The sequence below is a fragment of the Megascapheus bottae genome, chromosome 17, assembly GCF_031878675.1.
Source record: "Megascapheus bottae isolate mThoBot1 chromosome 17, mThoBot2.hap1, whole genome shotgun sequence".
NCBI lineage: Eukaryota > Metazoa > Chordata > Mammalia > Rodentia > Geomyidae > Megascapheus > Megascapheus bottae.
The window spans coordinates 4,597,445-4,622,864 of record NC_143525.1 but is presented as its reverse complement, the minus strand read 5'-3'; the positions used below and the strand labels follow the sequence as shown (position 1 = coordinate 4,622,864).

The 25,420-nt window shown below is 51.0% G+C and overlaps 1 protein-coding gene across 4 annotated transcripts in view; it reads left to right on the top strand.

Moving 5' to 3' along the window:
* Positions 1–22,044, top strand: part of Epn2 (epsin 2) — a 37,297-nt gene extending 15,253 nt beyond the window's left edge. For 3 of the 4 annotated variants that reach the window (XM_090349455.1, XM_090349454.1, XM_090349457.1), the window contains 7 exons: positions 5,098–5,210; positions 6,892–6,984; positions 7,651–7,825; positions 13,893–14,066; positions 14,786–14,872; positions 17,340–17,555; positions 19,514–22,044. In XM_090349455.1, the coding sequence (XP_090205581.1) occupies positions 5,098–5,210; positions 6,892–6,984; positions 7,651–7,825; positions 13,893–14,066; positions 14,786–14,872; positions 17,340–17,555; positions 19,514–19,794 (1,139 nt within the window). In that variant the 3' untranslated portion in view covers positions 19,795–22,044. The remainder of the gene's footprint in view (positions 1–5,097; positions 5,211–6,891; positions 6,985–7,650; positions 7,826–13,892; positions 14,067–14,785; positions 14,873–17,339; positions 17,556–19,513) is intronic. The other variant, XM_090349456.1, reaches the window with a different exon arrangement.
* Positions 22,045–25,420: the final 3,376 nt, after the last annotated feature.

Genomic DNA, 25,420 nt, shown 5'->3' with positions numbered 1-25,420 from the left:
CAAGAAAGCCTGAACAGCTGCTTCCTGTAGGAAGCATGGTGGGGGGCAGGAGAAGAGAAGCTGTCCCCCCAGCCTTTTGTGCTGAAGTATTGTCATGAGTGTCATTACACCCCACCCCTAAACCACAAGGATGCCTGTCTTCCTGGGGAGTCAGATCTCTGTCACATAATCAGCAATTGCCAAATACAGATTTTGCTAGTTGTCTTCAAAGTATCTTGTCCCTGAGCTGTCCAAGGATCCAGGATCACATGTTTCCTGCTGGTTCTTCCCCTGCCATGAGGCCCCTCTGCTCCCCTAGGTGTACCAAGGAGACTATACTGGTTGTCCAGCAGGGTGGCTCTGGTCTGGGTTCGTGTCTCTGCTGCCTCTTGCTTTGCTCAGCCCAGTTCTCACCCTGGACTCACTGTAACCTAGAAACCCCATCCAACAAAGTGCTAGGCAGTCCTGGGTGATGGATAATGTCAGCTGGTAGGTGGTTATCCTACCACTGGGGGTACCTGCTTGGCCACGTGTCAAGATGTGGCTACCGCCTGTCTCTGTAGACTAGCAAACTGCTTGTGGTCTTGTTTTAGTGTAGGTCTCATCTTACTCCTCTCTGACCAGACTCCTTGTATTTCTGTTCTTCCTCTTAATATCCCTAGGGCTAAGCTGAGCTTTATTTTCTCCTAATTCTCCTTATTCAATTAAAAGTAACCCTTCCTGAACTTGCTGTGAGGAAGGGCAGAGACCCTGGAGGGCCACCATGTTGAGAAATCTTAACTCCAGCCTGTGTTTCTGAACGTCTGGTGTCCTGAAGTGGGTGCTGGTTCCGGAAGTGGCCTGGACAACCACAGGAATGTGTCACCATACTGAGGAAGCCCCAGTAAGCATTTCCTCACAGCTCAGTAATGAGGAAGGAACTTACGCATGTGGTGAAGGAAGCTAGCCCTGATTTTAGTCTTAGTGTGGGCTTCTCCTCTCCTTTTCTAAAGAAAACTACCTAGGCAGAAATAGGACAGAGAGAGACCAGCCATACTAGAACCCAGAGATATTCAGTAGAGGCCTGAAATGGTTGGTTTTACTGGGTAATTTGGAGAGCAAGGATGCTCAAGAGATGTCACCCCATGCAGTGACTGTTCCTTTTAGCCAGCATTATGTGGCAACTGCTGTTGAAGTGTTTTCTAGGAAAATGGCAAAACTGATGAGTAAGGGGTGATCTCCTGTTTTTCAGTCAACTTGACTGTTTCACCCCCTTCTTTCAAGTGAAATTGACCAGTGGACCTTCCTCCCTCTGAGATGTGTCTCTGTTTCAGGAACTTGTGTGGAAAGGAGGTCTGGGGTCCCAAGAGTCAGTCTGGGTGACTGCTGGTGGTGGAGGGGACCTGCATCAGGACCCCTGTTCTCCTGAGCTGGGTAATCCTTTGGTCTCCCTGTTAAACTGAATTTTACAGAAAATGTCTGATAGCAGTCTGGAGGGGATAAAAGTGGTTTTGGCTTACAGTGAGTGAGGTCCTGGAGCTCTTCCAAGTGGAAGAACAGACACCTGTGTGGTTAGGAGACTGCTTGTAATGAAAGCATTTGGTGGTTTAGTAGTTTGCTTAAACCAGCCATTACTGCTTTCCCCTCTAGAGGGTGGCCAGGAAGCCACTAGCAGTGAGAGTGGCCTGTCCTTTAAGGCAGTTGGTTGCCTTTTCCTTCAACTCCTCAGGACAGGGCCAGGACCAGACTCAGGTAGTCACAGAGCCTATTCAGGCCTGTCTCACAAGGACATCTGTGTTCTCTGTCATGTGCCTAAGTATAAGAAGCCCTTTGTGGGACTGAGATGCTGTCACTGATGTGAGAGTTGTCTATTGGAATTCTCCCTCTAAGCCAAGATCCGATGTGTGGAGCTCTGCCGCAAGGCGAGGGCGGTGGCTATGAGTTCTGCCACCTGTGCGATTTCAAGCTGTACATCTGTTCATAGAAGCCACAGTATACAGGGGAAATACCCTTTGTCTTAAATCTCCACATTGATGTGGCAAGCTGTTTCCACATGCGTGGGCACATGCATCCTTCCACCATGTCAGTGATGGTAGAGTGAGCCAGGCTGGCCTGCAGGTGTGCTGAACAGCTCGGAGAACAAGGGAGGATTTTGCTGCAGCAGGTCTGCTTGGAGCCTCAGTCATTCAGTTCTGCCTGGCTGAGCCACAGCCCCTGTGCACGTGTGGCCAGGGAGCAGCCTTTTCCCTGCCAGGACAGGACTCTTCTTCTTGAGCACTCTTTCGGGGGGTGGAGTATAATGCCTTCTTTATTCACTTCTGGTTTCCCTTTGGTCATAAACAGAGGGTGTCAGTTGCTATATCTGCTCTAAACCAAGGGACTTGTAAGCAAAGCTCCAGATTGTTTATCATCAGAGAGCAGAGGGCAAGAGTCTTCCAGCGAGTCAGCTGTTTCACTGCCTTGGTCCCCTCCAGCCTAGATGGTGGCATCTTTGCTGTTGGAGCACATGCACATAAGAGCCAAGATATGAGCATTTTGATTGACACGGGTGAGTTTAGGAACAAAAACAACCAAAATACATATATTTTTGGAGGTCCAGGAGGTTATATTAATCTAATTACTAAGGTAGGTTGGAGGATATAGTTCCTGAATCTAGCCTCTATTTCTAGAGAAATACTTTTGAAAATGTAATTGGAGCCAGGTGTAGTGGCTTACACCTGTAATCCTAGCTACTCAGGAAGCTGAGATCTGAGGATGGAGGTTCAAAGCCAGCCAGGGCACTGAAGTCCACGAGACTCTTATCACCAATTAACCTCTAGAAAACGGGAAGTGGGTCTGTGGCTCAAGAGTAGGGTGGTAGCCTTGAGCTGAAGAGCTCAGGGACAGTGCCCAGGCCCAGAGTTAAAGCCCCATGACTGACCAAAAAAATCTATTTGGAACTAGAACTAGGATGAGCATTTGTTTGCTTTTTGATGGCACTGGGGATTGAACTCAGGGCCTGGTGTTGGCCACGTAGGTACTCTACCACTTGAGCCACACCCTCAGTTGAGATTTGGTTTGAGGTGTTTTTGTTGTTGTTGTTGTTGTCAGTCCTGAGTTTGAGCTCAGGGCCTAAGCATTCTCATTGGATTTTCTCAAGGCTAGAAACATACCACTTGAGCCACAGCACCATTTCTGTCTTTTTTCTATGTTTGTAGTACTGAAGAATCAAACCCCCGTCTTCATGCATGCTAGGCAAACATTCTACCAATAGGCCAAACTCCTGGCCCCTGATTTTTTTATTTCTATTTTTTATTTTTTTTCAAAAGAAAAGTAGATTCTCTGTGGCTCACACTGGTAATCCTAGTTACTCAGGAGGCTAATACCTGAAGATTATACTTCAAAGTCAGTCGGGGCAGGAGTTTTTGAGTTTTTTTTTTTCTTTTTGGTGGGTCATGGAGCTTGAACTAGGCCTGGGTGCTATCCCTGAGCTCTTCAGCTCAAGGCTACCGCCCTACCCCTGAGATAAGCCCCACTTCCCATTTTCTAGAGGTTAATTGGAGATAAAGAGTCTCAGGTCCTTTTGTGTCCAGTCTGCCTTTGAATCTTGACCCTCAGATCTCAGCCTTCTGAATAGCTAGTATTACAGGCATGAGCCACCACACCTGGCTTGAGATTCTTATCTGCAGTTAACACCAGAAAACCAGAAGTGGCACTGTGGCTCAAGTGGTAGAGTGCTAGCCTTGAGTATTAGAGAGGCTCAGAGCCTGAATTCAAGCCCCAGACCAGAAAAAAAAAAGTAGAAAAAAAGTATTTGTATGCATTTTATAATTACAACATTGATTTATTATTTTGACCTTCCCATGCCAGTGAGAGGAGACATGAGGCAATTGCCTATGCTAGGCAAGTGTTCTTGGTTATCTGTGACCTCAGTTGCAGGCCTCTTCCCCTGTCCTGTTTATAGCCAGGGCCCATTCTTTGTCAGAAGTCCTTTTACTTTCAGACCTTTTACTTTCTCTCATGGAGGCAGATCCTAGGAAGCAAGTTTAGCTTGGATATGAGAAAGCAGCACTAGATGAGCATTTTCTGGTAGTTCTGAAAGAAAGAGGTAAAATAGCACAGAGGGTCTTTGAAAACAACTACACCTAAGTTGTGAAGTAGACCTGAGCTGTGAATTCACCATCTGACCATCCATCCATCCATTATCTGTGCATCTTGCCATCCACCTGGCTGTTGTGAGGCAGTGAGGGAGGGGAGAGTCTGTTCTAAGTGAGGGTGGAGGCTGTCCTGAATGGCCAGCTTAGCAGGCTGAACTCTGTCTGCTGAGTATGAAGTGGTGGTGAGCAGAGCTGCGGGGAGTCCAAAGGCCTGAGGCAGGGTTTCCATCATAGGGAGGGTCTAAAGATTTTTGAGAGGCTGTGTCCCACAAGCTTGCACTCTAAACTTGACAGCTAATTACAGTCATCCAGATACCCTTAATCCACATGCATCCCTGTCTCTGTGAGCGGGTGGAATGTAAAGACTCCCTCATTTGAGATTTGTTACATTCAGCTAGGAATTCATATCATCCCTTAGGAAGAAACAAAGTGAAACAAAACTTTCAGGAGCTTCTTCTAAGCATTCGACCTAGCTAATACAGAAAAACTGTCTACACCTGTGTCCAGTATGACAAAACCAAACTGTTCAGAGTCACTGCAGAAATGGATGGGCTTCATGTTTCCCAGTGCTTACAGAACACTAAGTGCAACTCTCAAATGTGGATGTGTCTCCAGCAAGAGTCCTTTTCTCTTGGTGCAGCTTTTCCAGATGTCTGCCCTGGGATTCTTGAATTGTTCTTTCACTTTGGAGCAGTGAGATCTGCAGGGAGGACTGAGGTTCTGGTCCTCCTGAGGCCTGGCTGGGGTTATGCTGGGGTTTGCACGACCAAGGCGTTTTCTCTTGGTTGGCCTATTTGTCCTGTGTAGTTGTGAAACTACGTTTTGACTGTCACTGGAGTCTAATTTTGTAGTATCTCTAGCTTATTCCCATCTGCTTGTACCACTGGGCTCTAGCTGGGCTCCGTTGGTTTGAGCCGGGAATGGGATGGCCTGACCAGAGACCTGCTAGGTAGGAGAGGGACAGCCTGTCTTCGCATGTGGTGACATTGCCTTCTCCCTACAGCCACCTCCCCACGAGTGTCCTCAGAGCTGGAGCAGGCCCGGCCGCAGACCAGTGGAGAAGAGGAGCTGCAGCTGCAGCTGGCGCTTGCCATGAGCAGAGAAGTAGCTGAGCAGGTCAGTGTCCCAAAGGGGGAGGATGTGTATCACCTTGACCGCAGGGGCAGGGGTTAGGTTCCGGGGAGGGCGGTGACATGTGCAGATATGCCTGCTGAGTTCACTTCCCATGGCCTCGAGTGTGTGCTTCCCCACCCCCACCCCCAGTCTGAGCCCAGGAGGAAGCCCAAATGAAGTTACATTTAAAGTTTCCAGGAATGTCACTGCTAAGGGAAGAGGCTGTGAACAGGTGATTTCTGCAGCAAGCCATTTATCTAGTTAATTATTTTGTGTTTTGATTAACTACAGTATATTCCTTGAAACTTACTATAAATACTAACTATAAAGGACTCAGGCTATCTGAGACCTGGGTGCTATCCTTGAGTTTTTGTGCTCAAGGCTAGGGCCCTATCACAGCCACAGCTCTCCTTCCAGCTATTGAAGATGAGAGTCTTATTTGCCCTGGCTGGCTTCAAACCATAATCCTCAGATCTCAGCCTTCTGAGAAGCATGAGCCACTGGCACCAGGCCTGTTTGTCTTGAATACACATGCTTACTTTATTTGTGGTGTTTTTTTTTTTTTTTTTGCCAGTCCTGGGCTTGAGCTCAGGGCCTGAGCACTGTCCTTGGACTTTCTCAAGGCTAGAGCTCTACCACTTGGGCCTCAGCACCATATTCGGCTTTTTTTCTCTATGTATGTGGTACCAAGGGATCGAACCCGGGTCTTCATGCATGCCAGGCAAGCATGCTACCACTAGGCCAAACTCCCGGCCCTGACACATGCTTACTTTAAAAGGAGGGTGGAGGGGCCTCATGTCTGAGGTGTGGTCACCAAGTGGGTGGGTGGAGCGGACAGTGGGGCAGCTTTCTATGATTTAGAAGTTAAAAAGCATTCAGAGAGAAAGGTGGTTTGACTTGAGAACAGGGAGGTTTGTCTGTCATTGTTGGTATGTCTGGAACTGAAATTTCCTTGAGCTCAGTGACAGTGGACAGCATCTGCACAGTAGAGGGCAAGCCACCGTGAGGTGTGTCCGTGGAGGTACATGGCTCTGTGGGCAGGCCCGCAGGGCAGTTGCTGAGGAGGACTCCCTGAGAAGCACCGGGCAGCCAGATGGCTGGAGCCCTTTCTAGTAGTTTAAGAAGTAGCTACAAGGAATGTGTTGTAATTAATCATTACATAAAAGTGAGGGCAGCCCTGTCTTTTGACTGCCTTAAATAAATATGATTCATTTCTGGTAGGAATCATAGAAGTAACTATCCAGTTATTTTCTGGGAGCATCCAGAGTGGAAAGCAGAATGAGCTGAGATTTCCAGTCTCATTCCTTCCTGAGTTGTCAGATTTATGTTTTATAAGGAGACTGCTGCTATAAATAGAAAGGATTATAAATCCATGTTTATTTTGTGGGGGCCGTGGGAGGGAGCCATTTTAGATGAAGCATTCTCTTTCCCCAGTTCATTGGTGCCAGAGTGGGTCTCCCTGCACGACCCCAGGGGTTGGAGTTACAGGCAGCAGCACCACAAGACAGGGTCTGTCTCCAAGAACCCTGGGGATTGGAAAGTCACTGTTTCCGAGGGTTTGAAGTCTTCCTTTGAAATATGGCATGCTAGTGTGCATTTCCTGTTGCTGGCCAGTGAGGCCTTGTGTCCTGCTGTGCTATTGTTACGTTACCCTCAGCCTCCAGCTCGCATTGTCCCTCCACAGGAAGAGCGCCTCAGGCGGGGTGATGACCTCAGATTGCAGATGGCCCTGGAAGAAAGCCGGAGAGACACAGTTAAAGTTCCCAAAAAGAAAGAGGTATGAGCTTGCAGGAAGGGAAGTGTTTGAGGCTGTCCTGTCCCAAATAAAAACTCCCCCTGGGCTCGCCCCTCAGTGGTCAGCTGCACACCTGTGTGGGCTGGCAGCAGGCACTTGGTGTCCCTGTGTCTTAGCCCTTACCTGTAAACGAAGCCTGTGGGAGTGCCGCTGCTCGTGCACACCATCATCCCACTTTGACATAAAGAAAGAACACAGCTTTGCCCCTGGTAAGCTTGGTGTCACCCCATCAGGAGATGGGGGACCCCTGCTCCCCAGCAGAGTCCATGGCTCTGGTGGCCTCCCCTACTCAGATGTCCCAGGGTCCCACGACAGAGGTCATGGTCAGGATGGAGGCCTTACACAGGGCCTTGGGTGGAGAGCCAAGAGGGTGCAGAGGGCTGGGGTTCTAGGTAAGGACAGCTCATTGTCCAGGTAAAGGCCAACACTGTCCTGAAACTTTGTCAGCCCTAAGGCCTCTGAAGGCTGTGGGGCCCATGCCTGGGCTTCTCTGAGAAGCAAGACTACTGGAATGAGACTGGGGACAGGATAGCTCAACCCCAAATCTCTTTGGGATCCCCTCCCCCTTGAATACCTTTAAGAGGTTAGTTAGTGCATATATTTGCTGTTCTCTAACGAACTGAAACTATCTTTTCTTTGTCCTAACAGCTTGGCTCCCACCCACAGCAGACCACCCTGCTGGATTTAATGGATGCTCTTCCTAGCTCGGGCCCTGCTGCCCAGAAAGCTGAGCCTTGGGGCCAAGGGGCATCTGCTAAACACACCAACCCTTGGGGTGGGCCAGGAGCTCCTACAAGCACTTCGGACCCCTGGCCATCGTTTGGTAAAGACCCTATTGGTGCCCTGTGCTTCCTTGTTGGATGGGTGAGGGGGACAGGGCAGGGCTCCGTGTTTGTGGGGTCCAGGCTCATTCGCTCCTCACCATTAACACCTATTGCACACTCCTTGGGTGTCTGAGGCACAGTACTCTTTCTGTTTTGAATCGTTTTTTGCTTTGGTAGAAGGCAAGTTCACTTCTTGTCCCTGCCAAGGGGCACATTTCAGCTCTTTCAGGTTCTCACCCAGCCATAGAACAATTTGCTATAATAAGGTGGAAATGATGATGTGCTTACACACTGCTAATGAGAAGGGCATACATCTGCTGTTACTGCTTGTTATTTAAAGCAAAGCAAGAGTAAGTTAATTTGATAAGAGTCAGTGAATAAATCTTCGTTTTTACTTCATACCAAATGTAAGAGAATTTCTGGTTAGAGATTTGAATCATGATCGGGACAGAATTGGTTTGCTCTGGGTGATGTTTTTGGCACATGAGTTTCTTCATTGCTGGGCGAGAGGCAAGGCTTCACGAGGACTTCTTGGCCTGGTGTCCGGGTGGCCTTTCCTGGTATCTGATTCCTGCTGGCTGCAGCTGCTCTTTGAGCTTTCTGTCTAGGATGTGTTGCGTTTTGTCTGTGTCTCTTGGAGTCCCTGTTTCCCCAGCCTTCTTTGTGTTCAGTTCAGTTCCCTGGAAGTTTCTTAAAATATACCAAGTACCAGGCTCTGCCATGTGAAAACTCTGGTACAAACAGGTAATAGTTTTAGCCCTTGGGCCTTGGCTTGTTCACGTGCAGACAGGGAAAGGGGACTCGGCAGTGCCATGTAGTGGAACCTTTTTTTTTGAGGGAGTGTGAGGGAGCGTCTCAGAACTGGGCTGCCTTCTGTTGCATTCAGCATCGAGCAGGAGTGTCAGTCCTCAGATGCCCAGTGTTTCCTGTGGAAGACAGCTCATCAGTAAGTGCTGGGGTAGGGGCATGGAGTGGCAGCAGAGATTGGTAAGAGGGTAGAGAAAAGAAGGGTGTGGATTCTACTCAGAGCCTGGTTTTAGTGTTACAAGTGTTTAGACCTGGTCCAGAAGGCTCTGTGAAACCCTAGAGGCGCTTTGGTGCCCTGCAGAGCCTCACACCCTGTGTGGCAGGCAGAATTGTCCAGAGTTCTCACTCACTGAAGACCAGTTCCAGAGTTACATGCCCTGAGGGAGATTGTGCTAGTTGTGGTTGTGCTGAGTACACATGAAGACAGTATTGAAGCAGGTCAGCTGGAGACAGGCAGTGGCTGTGAGTTTAATTTCAAGTGTGAAACATGAATCCCTTGTCAAGCAGTAGCCATGTGATCTCGGACACATAGCTTAAGTGGCAGAGCACCTCCCTAGCAAATAAGAGTTCGAACCTCTAGTACCTCATCTCCCTCCCTCTTTCCCTCTCTCCTTCGATGGCCATAATCCATGCCTTCAACAGCCATAATCCATACATTACATTTATTCTGGAAATACTGCTCTCATGCCTTGGTGGTGCCAGGGCCACATGTGGCAGGCCAGCAGTGAGTTTGATGGCAGCAGTGGGGTCTTGGTGTTGGGAGAGAGGCTTAGCTCTGTTGTGTGATTTATATAGAGGAATGTTTTACCAGTCAGACAAAACTAGCAAGTTCTGCCCAGCCAATGGTAGCATTGGCTGGTGACTGGGCTGGACTCTTGAGGTCCAGGTGGGGCATCTCCCTGGGGAGTGGGGCAGCACCACAGGTGGCAGTGCTGCCATTTCCTCAGCAGCCCTTTTCATACTGCCCTTGCAGCCCTGGTTCCTGCTTTCTGTGGAGAACCATACTCTTGGGCAGTCCCTTTGCAGGGCTAGCCTCCGCAGGAGTGGGCAGCTGCCAGCAGAGCACGGTATGGGATTTACTGCACAGCCTGTGGTGAAACCCAGCAATGCAGTTTCAGGGCCACCCCCCAGATGAGTTTATAAATGAAAAGATGAGAGCCTCTTCCCATGCACTGTGAGCTAGACCCTCCGGAAGAAGGAAACATTTCTTTGAAAGCCACCATTTGTTGTAGCCCTGCCATTACCACTGGGGGCTGCTGGGCCAAGTGGCCTTGGGAGGAAATGCCCAGGGCTGAGAGGAGGAGACTGGAGCCTGCCAGGTCAGCAGGGCACTTCCTGCCCTGTCCCCCCCACACAAAGCGGCCACCTGGTCTGAGAAGGCTACACAGCCCTACCATTCAGAAGGCCTTGGCTGCCCAGCCCCTCCTGGCCCATCCTTTACCCTGGGCTGGGCTGGGGTGGTTTTCTGCCCAGCAGTAGCAGGTGTGCTACTGGCTTCTTGGTGACCCCTTCCTGGCTGTGGGCGGCCTGCTGTGCCCATCCATATTCATGGGTCTGTTCTGGTCTAGTGGACACAGGCTCCGTGTGAATGGCCCCACAGAGCAGGAGACCGGATATGCTTGTCTTTCCAGCCTTTATCCCATCCTCCTTTCCTCTAGCTCACTTGATTTTCAACAAGCATTTATTTATCGGGTGTGTGTCATGGCTGAGGGCACAGAGGAGCCTTGTAGCATCTTCCCTGAGTACAGCTGCACCCTGGCCTGCGCCCTCCGCTTTCCCACCATGGGAATAGGGGGCCATGTTGGAGGAAAGCCATGCTGGCCATGGGACTTCCTACCTGTGTCCCTGGGACTCTGCTCATCTGGAATCATCCAGATTTGGCTCAGTAGCTTGCAGAGTCCCAGGCACACCTAGAGCCCCAGTGTCACTTGCAGAGTAGAAGCCTAACAGTTTGTCCAGACTATGTGGTCTGTTCTTGGTGGTGTAGGTGATCCAGGGTGGCCAGGGGGTGAACTGAAACACATATTTCATCCCAAAGCTGGGACCAGCCTTGACTTCCAGGCTCTGCCCTCCCTGGTTGATGCTGCTGTGTCGCAGTCACGGTGGAAAGAGTGCTTCCAGAAAGGTCTAAACACTTGCTTTACTAGGAAAGTGCCACATCCCAGCGTTAAGACACCCCACCTGGGGTGGTCTTGGGGCTTGAACTCTGAGCCTGGCCACTGCCTGAGCTTCTTTGGATCAAGATTCCTTCCTTACCACTTGAGCTACAGCACCATTTCCAGCTTTTTCTGAGTTGTGTTTATTGGAGATAAGTCTCATGGACTTTCCTGCCTGGTTGGCTTCAAACCTGGATTCTCAGATCTCAGTCTCCTGAGTAGCTAGAATTATGGGCATGAGCTACCAATAAGCTTATGGTGTTTTTTTTTTTTAATTTTTATTTTAAAAGATTTTATTAACACTAAAAGCTTGTGTTTTAAGAGTTAAAGTGTTGAGCTGGTGCCATTGGCTCACGCCTGTAATCCTAGCTCCTCAGGAGGCTGAGATGTGAGGATCTCGATTTGAAGCCAGCCCAGATGGGAAAGTATGAGACGCTTTCTCAATCGGTCATCTAAAATTAAAAGTGGAGCTGTGGCTCAAAGTGGTAGCGCACTAGCCTTGAGCAGACAAGCTCAGGGACTGCTCCCAGTCCCGTAATTCAACGGCCATGACTGACAAAAACAAAAAAGCCACCACAGCACTATCAGCTTAGGAGTCTGAGTATCTTTGTCCAAGAATGTGTCCAGATGGGACATACAACCTGTGCTAAGCAGCGGAGGTGAGGGCAAAGCCCCAGGCACCTAGGCTTGGTGTAGGTTGCCAAGGAATGTCCCAGACTGGCTGGTAAATCAGCCCGAGGCCCTCAGATGCTCAATCTTCCCATTGTGTCACCTTTGCCTGGGAGACATGGCTAATGGAGGTGTGGCACAGCTGGCTGAGAGGGTGTGGGCTTTGTACATGCAGGGGCAGCCAGAGAACATGTGTTTGTGCCCCCAATTCCCACATGGTACTGGGTCCCTCAGTTCTTCTGTCCTCTCTGGTACATCACATCTTAGTTCCGCTCTCTTCTTTTTTGGGGGGAGGGGGTGGGGCTTGAACTCCGGACCTGGGCGCTGTCCCTGAGCTCTTCAGCTCAAGGCTACCTACTGCCTTACCCTTGAGCCACAGCCCCACTTCCGATTTTCTAGAGGTTAATTGGAGATAGTGTCTCATGGCTTTGTAGTGCCCAGGATGGCTTTGAACCATGATCCTCAGATCTCAGCTTCCTGAGTAGTTAGGATTACAGGCGTGAGCCAGCGTGCCCTGCTCTGTTCACTACTTCTTGATGATCTGTTTCCACCATGTTATTGCCCTTAGTCAGAACAGAGCAGGAGCCTGGTGAGGTGTCCTCATGGGCAGCAGAGCAAGGCTTGAGTTCAGTTTACTACTGACAGGTAGAAATGGACCAGAAGGAGGTGGTTCTGCACAGGATGGTGGCACATCCTGGGGGGTTGACAGGTCAGAAGGATCTTTTAGAAGGAGATGGATGTTTCTGGAGCATCTGATAGGGCTGGGTGCTGGGGCAGCAGCAGGAAATGTTAAGTCCAAATAGGAGCTGCCAGGCATGAAAACTGTCCGTATAGGGTGCTGGGAGTGGGGCTTGCAGATTGGCACCTACCTGGCTGGCTTTAGCTCACAGCTCACACACTACAACACATTTAGGCAGGAGGCAGGCAATGTTCTTCTGTCCTGGCACCAGCCAGTGGTGGCTTGGTCTACAGAGGGGCAGTTGGGACAGTGGCTAGGATGGCTTTGTAGGCCTAGCAGAGGCCCCTTGGTAATTGAGAGCCTTTGAGGCAGGAAGCCACAGGAAGCTAAGCAGACTCCTTCCACCCAGAGGATGGTAGTGGGCTGTGAAAAAACCGACACAGAGGGATGGGGCTCGGGGCTGAGTGTGTTCTGAGCTCAGGGAAGCACTTCCTGGTCCTCTCTAGAATTGGCAAGTTCCCGCCACCTCCTGTGGCCTTGGCCAGCTGGTTGCAGGCTCACCGGTTGTGCCCCGTGTCCAGGACTGGGTTTGAGAGTTCACAGTTTAGGAAGCCCCTGGTTAATGAGTAGTTTCGGTACTGTGTGAGTGTAAAGGTGATGAAAGGAGGATCCAGAGGTGTTGGCCAGTCCACACAGGAAGGAGAGGCAGAGGTTGAGGGTTGAGCGGCCTAGCAGCAGGCAGGTGGGGTGTGCTTATCTGTGCGGGGAGCAGCTGGACCAAGCGTGGTGGTTGTGAGGACATCCAGCTTGCATCTCTTTGGCACATTGGTGCTTGGGAAGATGATGGCTGTTGGTGTTGATGAATTGTGGACAGGTACTGTTCAGGTCCTGGAAGCCTGGGGGATTCCAACCACTCCCAGCCCCAGGAAGCTAGAGAGCACCTGGGAACCAGCTCAGAGGGGCGCCGTGCTGGTGTCCATAGGAGAAGCACAGTGAGGCCGAGAGCGAATGTGCTGCAGCAGCCGCGCACACAGGGCAGTGCGGGGATCTACAGTGAGCTTGAAGAAAGGCACTGCCCCTATGGACACCCGTTCCTAGTAGAATCATCTCTCTTTCAAGGAAGAACCACAAAACAGTCATCAAAAGTCCAGAACTGTGCATCCAGGGACAGTATTCCTCAGCGGAACGATGAAGTGCTGGCACCCTGTGATAGCAGAGGCGTGGAAATGCTGTCAGGACACCTCGTAGCTCAGACAGGAGGGGAAGCGGAGCACGACCTCAGGACGGCACAGAGAGCCTTTGGAAATGGGAAGTGATGTAGAGAACATGAGAAAGGAAGGTGGAATGATTTACAAGCTGATGAATTTATTTTTCCCTGCAGGTGGAAAATACTACACATTAAAATTTCTTTTTGGCACTCTGTGGCATACTATTTAAAACACACACAAGCCAACCTCAACCATCGCAAAAAATGCAGGATCCCACAGGATGCATTTGTCTTATAGCAATTCTATCAGACGTTTAAACGCCTGCAGTGCCTCCGCTGCTTACCAGTGGGCTGTCCCCAGGTATCCTGGCCTGGCACACTCCCCAGTGGGTAGCCTTGGGCTGCCAGCTCTGTCCAGCCTGGGTGTGGCACAGCTCTTTGGGTGGCTACCTCACCTGGCACAGTGGGCCCCCAGTAACTTCTCTCCTCTTCCCCAGCTGCTGAGTCCTTTCTGAAGTAATCTGACTTCTGATTCTACCTTGTTACAGGTCCCAAGCCAGCTGCCTCTGTGGACCCCTGGGGAGTACCCACCACAGTCAGTACACAGTCTGCCCCCAAGAGCTCAGACCCCTGGGCAGCGTCGCCGCAGCCTGCCCCCACTGCTGGGCAAGCAACAGATGCCTGGGGTGCAGCCTCTGCTGCCAAGCCCAGCTCCGCCTCCGGTGAGCACCTCTCTTCCCCTCCCCCAACCCCCCCTCCCCCGGCCTTGCGGGTTCCTGCCAACAGCTTCTCCCTGTACCCCACGGCAGTCCGTGGGCTGTGTTCCCCTCCTCCCGCTCAGCCTTTGGCTCTGCCCTTAGATCCCAAGTACTTGTTAAGAGTGGGCATTCCCAAGCCTCTGGTGTACTGTACCTCCTGAGGGACTTCCTGAGGGGGTGGAAGGGAGGCTGCACTGACCTCCACCATGGCGCCTGTCCTTGCTCAGGGCTGGTGCTGGCCCTGGCATTCACTCCCTCATCTAGCATCCAGCCAGCTCCTGTGTGCCTGCGCCCCCCCCCCCCCCAGCATATTGGGTGAGGATGGTAGAGTAGTCACTGGCTAATGGTCAGCCTCTCTGCTCATCCCTCCAGCCCACCAGGTCACCCTGCCCTCCTTGACTCTCTTTTTTGCCAGTCCTGGGGCTGGGCACCGTCTCTGAGCTTCTTCTGCTCAAGGTTAATGCTCCACTACTTCTGGCCTTTCTGTATATGTGAGGAACTGAACCCAGGGCTTCATGCATGCGAGGCAACCACTAAGCCACATTCCCAGCCCACCCCTGAGTCTTGGGCCCCTGGAGTGAGGTACCCAGTGAGAGCCCCAGCCCGACCCCGCAGGATATAGATGGAATAAATGCAGTACAGAGTGAGATTCAACCCCCTCACCAGCCTCTGTGTCCCCGCAGGGTCCTTCGAGCTCTTTAGTAATTTCAATGGTACAATTAAAGATGATTTTTCTGAATTTGACAACCTGCGGACTTCAAAAAAACCAGGTAGGTAAAGGTGGGCTGCAGAGCAGTGAGCATGGGAACCCAGAGTCTTGCACTTCTTGTATTGGGTTTATACACCTTTTTCTTGTATTGAACCAGTATTGTGTCTTGGGGCTGTGTCTCCAGGTTAGCCACTGCTTTCCCTGCCCTACAGAGCCCACATCCATCCTGTCCAGTCCACTTCTGCCTGGCACCTCTCCCCAGAACGCTGCCTCTGGGTGTGCACAGGCCACTCTCTGACACTTCCTGTGACAGCTCCTGTGGCCCTGGTCCAGTCCAGAGCCAGCTTCCTTCCTTCTCTGGTACCCCCTCAGTTAGGAAGGACATGGAGGGTACAAAGAGAAGGGGCCTACAAATAAAGGTGATAAGAGCAAAAGAAGAGGTCTGAGGGGTGGGGTCCACACGTAACTATTTGAAATGGGGATAAGCAGGTAATCTCTGACCATCATGGTGTCACTTCACCTCTCAACCACATAGAGCAACTTCCTTTCTCATCCGTGACTTCAGCCCTTGCCCTCATTCCCCCTTCCTCCTCCTCTCCTGTACTTCTCCCTTCTCATTTAGCAAGGGCCTTCCAAGCAATCTGGCACCTTCGGTCCCATCCCCCACCTCAGCTCCTGGCACCCATCCAGGAGACCAGAGGCAGCTTTTGGGATCTGTCCTTTGCTACATTAAGAAAACAAGAGGGGCCGGGAGTTTGGCCTAGTGGTAGAGTGCTTGTCTAGCATGCACGAAGACACGGGTTCAATTCCTTGGTACCACATACATAGAAAAAAGCTGGAAGTGGTACTGAGGCTCAAGTGGTAGAGCTCTAGCCTTGAGAAAGTCCAAGGACAGTGCTCAGGCCCTGAGCTCAAGCCCAGGACTGGCAAAAAAAAAAAAAAAAAAAAAAAGAAAACAAGATATCACACAGGTCTGCAGGACAAAGCTCAGCCCAACCAGTCCTATGACATCTTCGTCCTTGTGTCCACCTCTGAAATGAGCTTGGTTATGGTGACAGGTTGACTTTAATAAAATATCCCCAGTTGTAGAAATGGTCCCATTTTGGAACAGTTGGAAAGGCTTATGCAAATCACCTGTAACCCTTTCACCTACACTCGTCCTGTATTGCTTTCTGTTGTCTTTTTCTGAATTCTTAGCAGTCTTTTTGGTTTAACTTGTCCCTCTGTCCTTGTCAGAGTCCAGTCCTGTCCCCATCCTGATTTTTAGACAACAAAAGATGGTTTTGATTATTAGAACATAATTTGGCTGGGGCCTCAGGGGCTCGTTCCTTTAATCCTAGCACCTTGGAAGACTGAAATAGGAACATTGCAGCTTGAGGTCAGACCCGGCCCCACCCAAAAGTTTGTGAAATCCTTTCTTGATTAATAGCTTGTCATCCTAGCTTCTTGGGAAGCATAAATAATTGGATTGCATTGTAGGTGTATGTCTGAAAGTGAGACCCTGTGTCAAAAATAACCAGTATGAAAAAGGGTTAAAGCCATAGGTCAGCGATGGAACAGATGTCTAGAAGTATGAGGCTCTGAGTTCAAACCCCAGTACTAAAGCATTTGTATATATTTTACAGCCGTGTTTATCTCTATGGGTCAACAGTAGCCTAATCATCACTTTGAGGATGAACAGTGTAGGTTGGTTTCAAGTTTTGCTTCAGTAAATAATGCTGTGGTGACATCTTTGTACTCAAGTCCAGTTCACATTTTACAGTATTTTCTGGACCTGGATTCCTAGATGTAGGACACTGTCAAAGAGCCCAAACAAAGGCCATGTGCATCCCAGCAGAGCCTTCTCATGCCTGCCAGCCTGTTAGGACACCTGTTGGCTAAATTTTTAAAAATTTGCTTTCTGGGGCTGGGAGTTTGGCCGAGTGGTAGAGTGCTTGCTTAGCATGCACAAAGACCCGAGTTCGATTCCTTGGTACCCCACATACATAGAAAAAAGCCAGAAGTGGTGCTGAGGCTCAAGTGGTAGAGTGCTCGCCTTGAGAAAGTCCAAGGACAGTGCTCAAGCCCTGAGCTCAAGCCCAGAACTGGCAATAAATAAATAAATAAATAAATAGCTTTCTTCTTATTACTAAGAAATTTGTATGCATTGTAGAAAAATTAGAAAATTCAAATGCAAAATGATGTGTGGAAAGTGAATTATCCATGCTTTGCTACTGACCCCCAATACCACCTTGATGTTTTACACAGTGGCGCTAAGCACTCTGGTTGGATCCTGCTTTTCCACTATGATTTGGATAGTTTTCTCTGCTCACCATTGTTCTTCTGTCCCTGTGTTTTGGTGTTTGGTTATGTGGGTACCCATGGCAGACCATGTGTCTCCATTTTGGATGTGTGCAAGGACAGTGGAGGGCACATGTGGTCTTGTATGTTGAAGCTGCAGCATCAGGAGTGGCTAATGCTTTGGCGATGTCGAGTGGGCAGCATTTGGCCTGTGCCAAAGCTCACTGTGCTTTGTCCTCGTCTTGCAGCCGAATCGGGGGCTTCTGTGCCATCCCAGAATAATGGAACCACAAGCCCTGACCCCTTTGAGTCTCAGCCTCTGACTGTTGCCTCAAGCAAGCCCAGCAGTGCCCGGAAAACTCCCGAGTCCTTCCTGGGCCCCAATGCAGCCCTGGTGAACCTGGACTCACTGGTGACAAGGCCCACCCCACCGGCACAGTCCCTCAACCCCTTCCTGGCACCAGGTAGGCACATGTCTGAGCTTTTTCTGTGTAGCCAGGCGCTGGCCCTGACTCTGACCTTTTGGGGCTCTTCCTTGTGTGCTCTAGCTGTGTGGCCTGTGGCTGGGAAGGAGTGGGGCCATCAGGAATGCTGTACTTGTCTTGGTTGTGTGGGTGGACAGGGAAGCGGCTATTTAAAAGGGAAAGATGTGGGCAGAAAACAGACAGCAATGAGCAGAAGCGGCCTTGGCTCACCGTAGCCCTGGCAGGGAGACCCAGAAGGCTGGGTGACGTGGAGGTGGGTAGGATGCTTTATGAGGAAGAGCCAGGATTAGAGAAGTAGCCCCTTTGTATCTTGGCCCTTTAGCTTGAGTGGCCTTCTGGGGATGGCAGACCATATTGCTACAGGACGGTCCTCTAGCGGCTTGGTCCAGTGTCCAAGATTACCATGTCTCTTTTCTCCCGTCTGCTTTACACCCTTCACTACACAGAGCTCTGGGATGGTCCTCAATATGAGGGTGCTTCTTTCTTTCTTTTTTTTTTTTTGGTGTGTGTGTGTGTGTGTGTCGTGGGGCTTGAACTCAGCACTGTCCCTGAGCTCTTAAGTTCAAGGCTACCACCCTACCCCTGGGCCTGGGCCTTGTCCCTGAGCTCTTCAGTTCAAGGCTATTGCCCTACTCTTGAGCCAAGCCCCACTTCCTGTTTTCTAGTGGTTCATTGGAGGTAAGAGTCTCAGGTCCTTTTTTGTGCCTGGGCTGGCTTTGAACCTTGATCCTTAGATCTCAGCCTCCTGAGTAGCTAGGATTACAGGCATTGGCCACCGTGCCCAGCCAAGGACGCTTTTTGACCTCTAAGGTCTGACCCTCTTTTCCCACTCTAGAGCTGCCTCCTTTCCTTCCCACAAACCAACTCAGGAAATGGCCCCTTCTTCAAGTCCTTCCTCCCCAAGGCCCTAACAGGTGTCAGCTCTGACCTAGCCCCAAAGCACAAGGGATCCACAAGGGACCCCAGGGCCTTGGCCCCAATGGCCTGGCAGGAACAGTGACTGCTGGGCTTAGAAGGGTGATTGGAGCTCTGGCAAGAGTGGCATTGGAGTTCCTGGGTTCCAATCTATCTTGAGGTCCTGATGGGAAAAGATGACGTGGCCCAGAACTCTGCACATAGCAGCTCCAGCTCTGTGGCACTGTGGTGAGGCAGATTGGTTGGCAAACCCAGCATGGAGCCTGGGGCTGTGGCCAAATGGATGAGTTTGGACAGGCCTGCTGGAGCCGGGCCCGGAGCTGGGTGCTTCCACACGAGGTCCTGGACCAGAGCTTCATTTCTGTCTCTGTGCCTTCCTAGTGGAAGACTGCAGGCCCAGTGACAGACCCTGGGAAGAGACGCCCCCCCGCCCCCGCCTCATCTCTGGGGTGGTGGCTGGAGCTGTCCCTTGACAGGCCTGCCATCAGTAGAGTGAGAGGACAGGCTGGAGACCCAGGGCTGGCAGGGCCATGTCTTCTGACCTCTAGCCGTTTTGCTAACACATAAAAGCGGCTTCCTGGTACGAGGGAGAATGCCAAAGAGACAGGCTGACCAGCTTCCCACGGCTTCGCGCTGCCCGCATGTGGGCTGCAGGGTGGCACATGGGCACTGTGGTTACTGCACTCCTTGTCTCCTGCCTTGTAGGCAGTTGTCGGCTGTGATGAGAGGCTGGGCACCAGCTCCACAGAGGGGCCGGCGTCTCCAGGCCTGGCATGTTCTTGGTATTGCCTAGTTTAGTTCCATGTACCTGGGCAAGTTGTGTGCTCCTTCCTTCCCACACCACCAAGGGCCAGTTGCCATTCACCAGTGTCCCTTGTGGACCTAGGAGGTACAGTAGGGTTGGGACGCAGCCTGAGCTGGGCTGAGGAGGTGGGTGGACATTGGTGTCTGAGGTGCTTGAACTTTGCCTAGAGGGGCCAGTGCCTTCCCCTGCTCAGCCTGTGTCGCCACTCTCTCCGCAGGTGGAGCGGCCCCGGCCCCCGTCAACCCCTTCCAGGTGAACCAGCCGCAGCCACTGACGCTGAATCAGCTGCGGGGGAGCCCTGTGCCGGGGAGCAGCACATCCTTTGGTTCTGGTGCAGGAGTGGAGCCCATGGCTGTGGCCTCCATGACCTCAGCTGTGGTGGCTGGGAGCTCCTCTTTGACACCGCTGGGCCCCACGACTATGAACAGGGTGAGCAGCGTGGGCGTTCCTCCCTCCACAGCGCAGGCCTCCAGCACAACCAACCCTTTCCTTCTCTAGTGCTGCACCCAGGACCTGCCCAGAGCAAATGCCTAGAGCACCGTGCCGGAGGACTCTGGGCGGGGACTCCTATTTGTGGGGTGATGGCTGAGTGTGGTGGGTGGGGGGTAGGGCTTTTTACTTCCAGCTTCCTGGTGAAAGGGTTGTTGTTATAGCCAAGACCCCCCTAGCCTGAGCGGCACATGGGGGGCCCCCAGGCAGGCCCCTCTGCTCCTCCCAGCGCTCAGCTCCAACCCACCTCCTCTGAGACCTTGGACCAGGAGGCCCAGTCGCCACTGTTGCCCTCGCCTCAGCCTCAGCCCGAGGGTCCTTGAGACGCTGCCTAGCCCAGGACTTGGGACAGTCACCGCTCGTCTTTGCCCCCATCACAGCCCTTGGGACCCCACAGGCAGCCCCGGGTGTGGATGCGATGACACACAGGCCCACTGGACACTGTCCTTCGGGAAAGTGGCTATGAGGCTCTTTACTTCTTTTGACTCCTGTGAGTTCAAAGTACACTACCACCGTGGACAACTCGAATTAAACCCACTAGAGCGAGCTTTAAAACTAATCTGAGCATAACCCTGCCACGTGGCTCTATGCTTGTACACGTTTGCACATATTTTGTTTAGTACAGTTTCATATTTGAGTTTGCAGAATTATCTAATAGTCTTTTTTTGGCTAATATTTTTATAACGTGGTTCTTATTTAACTGTCTAGTTTTGATAGAATTTACCAGGTCTGGCTGAATTGAGATCTTGGCACATGTCATTTTAGTGGTCTAAATTCTCTTATTTATGGTTTAATTCTTAAGAAAATTTTAAAAGGAGAAATGTTTGGATGACAAAAATAAGCCTTATGGAAAAAACTAAAATTCTTTATGGGAAAAAATATGAGAATTTGATTACATGAAAGAGATATTTTAAACACACAATTCCAACAGCGACAAGAACTCAGCCTCCGGTTGCCTTTCGCTCTCTAGTTCCCTTTTTCTGGAGAATTCCCAAACCAATTGACTCTCAGTCTTTTGGGCGAGATCCCGAGAGAAGCTTTTTTCTTACCAGTTTACCAACATCTTGAAAGTTAAAGGAAAAAAAAATTTTAACATGAATGTGACTCACTACAGTTTTTGTAAACTAATTCCCTTTGAGTGGGGCCCACAGGGACCAACAGGGACTTTTGTTTACAGTAGAGGGGAAGTGGGGAGACTACTGTGGCTCCCCTCCCCGGCTCTCCTGGTTCCCTGGCTCTGTCCATGCTCAGGTCAATGGGGGGATTGTGTGGAAATGGTGGAGAGTCATCACCCACAGTCCCTGCAAGGGTAGTCCCCAGGCCTAGACAGGTGAGGGGACCAGGGCGGGCCCCATCTTGTCTACCTGGCAGCTCCAGACCTAGGCTGCAGACTGAGAACTAATCATCTCTTAATTGGGAGGCAGAAAATGTCCATTCTCACTTGGGATGGATTTTTAACAAACATGCACTAAGATTATTTCCCGTCCCAGCCTCCTGCTGTCCTCACCCTTCCCACCACTGTACTGCAGTGTTAAGTCCTTAATTATACACCAGAAGAGACTTGTTCTCCCCAGGGGAGGAACAGTCCCCTCAATGCTGTGTCCTGCCACTTGTCTGGTGAGCATTTCTGGCTCACCTTGCAGTGCAGACTTCTTACACCTCCAGCTCCAAGGGCAGCGCCCCTCTCTTCCCTCCCCCTCCCCCCCGCCCCACCATTCCCTCTGGTTCAGAAGATCCCACCCTCCACACAGGAGGGTCCATGGGCTACTGCAGGCCCTGCTGGCTGCTCAGGCCAAGTTCCACACCAGCCGCTGCTCCCAAGGCCTGAGGCCCAGGCCGTGGCTCCCATGCTGTTCAGGAAGGCAGGTGGCTGGGCTCCTCTGCCTCGGGAAGGGCAGACATGCCTGCCCAGGACGGTGCTTCCCCCAATGTGCAGGGCCTGGGCCAGCCCACAGGCCAGCACTCCAGAAACACTGCCTGGGTCCAGTGATTGTCCTGTAGCAGTGAGGGCCCTTCCTGGTGGGACTGAGACCGTTACCTACCCACTGTCCCCGTTACCTACCCACTGCACTGATCATGAAGCCACCGGCCACTGCCACGCGTGATACACACGCCACCGTGTCCCTCCTGATAAGTACCATGGTGGAGGAAGTCACCAGCTATGCCTCAGTCCCAGGGGGTTCGGTGGCTGCTTTTGAACTTGTGTTGACTGTTGATACTTATTTACTGTATAAATATAATTTATCATTTGTATCAGGAGGCGGTGTCCGGTTGTGTCCTTCCCTTATCCATCTTTACCCATCCTCTGCCAGGGGGAGAGGGCTGGGGAAGCAGCTTGGTCTGCATTCTAAGAGACCCTGTCAGGGGGAGAGGGACTACCCTTGGGGTGCTGTCACAGGCTGGCTGCAGGGTGCTGAGTGTGTGGCAGGGTGACATTGGACCCCAGACTATGCCTTCCTGACAGTCGAGGCTTGCTTCAAGGCCCCGTGTTGTTCCGCCACCAAGGCGCTGCTCTATGACAACCTGTCTTCTGTGCCCTCTATTCGCCAAACTTCCCATGCTCACACCAGTGGTGTCATCTGACCCTGCAGTCTGTGGGGTTAGAGGTCCTCCCCTCCTCCTCTCCTCCATGATAACCAGCAGCCTGGCGGCAGTGAGTCACTCCAGTATCATAGGTGGAAGGTGCTGGAGCCGCTTGAGTTTGCCTGTCAGCAAGGGCCTGGCAAAGCCGAGGAGGTTGAGTGCAGTTGCCCTGGCTGAGACCTAAGTCAGAGGCGCTATCCAGGTCACATACAGGTCTGGAAGCACACTGCCCTCCAACACCTGGGCAGGTTTTCCTTTTTTTGCTTCCAGTCAGTTCCATGGACAAATGACTGTGCCGTTTGGGTCAGGAAGTTATTCTGTGCTCCAGGGGCATTCTTCCAATGTCTCCTCCCTGTGAACTGGGCTCATCTTAGGCCCGAAGCAGGCAAGAGCTGGACAGTTACATATGGACTGGTCTTCTGGCTGTCAGCTCCTCACTTAGTAGTAAGTACTCCAGATGAACTCTCAGATGTGGGTCACAGTGTAAGAGCACTGTGTGCCCCACTGACCCCAGCCATTCCAAGAGTCATGAAAGATGCTCATGGCTGTTTCCAACTCTGAATCAAAGTAGCAGTAGATAACAAGTACGATTCTTTCCCACACAGGAGCCTACCTTCAGTCCTACTTCCCTGCACCTCTCCTATGGTGATTCTACAGGGCGGTCTCCTAGGACCCCCTCATCTGAGTTGAGGAAGACGCCTTTTTGTTTGGTTTTAATTGTTCAAAGCAGTTTTCAGTCTTTGCTTTTCATTGGAACGTTTTCTGCCTTTTGTTGTTAACCCATTCTTAAATGTATGCAAGGATGGTTTTTTAAATTGTGTCTGTCCTGGAGCTTCCACTCAGCACCTGGGTTTTTCCCCTTGGACTTTTGCCCAGCACTCTACCACTTGAACCACAGCTCTACTTCCTTTTTCGATTTTTTTTTTGGCCAGTCCTGAGGCTTGTACTCAGGGCCTGGGCACTGTCCTTGAGCTTTCTCAAGGCTACCACTTTAGCCACAGTACTGCTTCTGGCTTGTGTGTGTGTGTTACAAAGAAAATGAACCCAGGGCTTTGTGCATGCTAGGCAAACATTCTTCCACTAGGCCACACTCCTGGCTCCTTTTTCGATTTTTTTGTTAGTTGTGGGGCTTGAACTCTGGGCCTGTGCACTGTCCCTGAGTAATTCAGCTCAAGCCTACTGTTCTACCATGTTGAGTCATAGCACCACTTCTTGTTTTCTAGTGATTAAATGGAGATGAGTCTCACAGACTTTTGTGCCTGGGCTCACCTTTTTCAGTCTCTTGATACCTGTTTTTAGGTGCTTTTTGCTGCCTTTTATTTCTCTTTGCAGACTAGCCCATTCTTTCCTGAGCTCATCTTTCCTTTAATAGCTGCCCAAATGTTTCAGGCTACAGCCAACTTCTCTGGCACATCCTAGTGCCCATTCTTCTTCCCAGCGCCCAGAACCAGAGGCAGAATCTGCCTCTACAGTGAACTGTAGCTAATATCCCTTTGGCTTTTGTTACTTTCCAAATAGGGTCTCACTTTTTTGCCCCATTTGGTCGGGTCCTGTTTGTGTTTTCCATGTAGCTGGGATAAGTTTACATGCCAACATGCCCAGCTTTTTGTTTTGACAGAGTGTGAACTTTTTGTCTGGACTGGTTTCAAGTTGCAATTTTCCTGATCTCAGCATTTCTAGAAGCTGGAATTATGGATGTGAACCATTATACTTGGCTCAAGCCACACAGAACTCACATGGACTCTGCCCCGCCCCCGCCTCCCCCCCACACTCAAAGGCTTGGGCGATGTAGTGTTCCTGTATGCCCAGGAGAGAAGGGAAAATAGTGCTCACACCATTTTGCTGTAGGGTGAACCTGCTCTCCATCTAGTTGGTCCCGTGTGCTGACCCTGCTCCCCACATCCCAAGGATACCCTGGAGTGGTCATGACAGGCAGAAGTGAGGGACTCTTAGATAACAGGTTCATGCTGGATCAGACCTTGAGTGTATAATGTAAATGTTTCCTCGAAAGAGCAGTAACAGAAGGCAAATCAGCCCTAGTTAAAGCTAAGCTGCCCCCCGAGATGGACTGATAAGCTTCAGTTTACTTGTTGACTGGGACTGAAGTTGGATAGTACTTGTCTGCAGTTTATTTTGGAACGCACTAGACCCAGGTGGACTCGGGAGACGAGGATTTGTATGGTGCTGTCCCTCAGTATGCTGGGGGACGGGCCCACCCCCTCGATGCTTTAGTCCCGTGTGTAAATGGTGTGGTGTGCGAGTGTAACATATACATGTCCTCCTCCCACTGTGCCCCATCTCTAGGCTACTGAAAATCCCTAACAGTGTAAATGCTATGGGGGGCAGTTACCAACAACCCCCCTTCACAACCCTCCAACTGATCAAGACAGTCACTTTTTTCCTATGTACTTTTGCCAGTCCTGCCTGAATTCAGGGCCTGAGCACTGTCCCTGAGCTGCTTTTTCTCAAGGCTAGAGCTCTACCATTTGAGCCATAGCACCACTTCTGGCTTTTTCTGTTAATGTGGTGCTGAGAAATTGAACCCAGGGCTTCATGCATGCTAAGCAAGCACTCTACCACTAAGCCACATTCCTATCCCCTTTTAGTATTTTTCACCTGTGGGGTGTGGAACCTGTGCAGGAACATGGCCACAGTAGTGTAGATAGAAGAATATGATGTTCACTATAAAGTTACTTCAACTTGCTCTCTGTAGAGACAGTTTAGTAATGGAGGGGGGAGAGATGAGTGAGCATTAAGAAGAGGATGGCTGTCAGACAGCAAGTGCTGACAGGCTTGAACCATGGTCCTGAGGGCAGACCGGTTGGCAATGGGGTGAGGGCACACACAGAGGAAACAGGACTTGGAACTGACAGGAGGCCAAAGGTGGAGGTACCCAGGCTGGCCTCAAATCCGGCTGTTTCCTGACCTAAGAGCCTGGAGGTAGAAGCTGGCGGACTGAGGGGCAGGGTACAGTTGTGAAGAGAAGGCGCAGGGGCGAGGTGTGCTCCCAGGAGAGGTAAGTAGGGCGGCCCTGAGCATGTGCAAAAGGAGG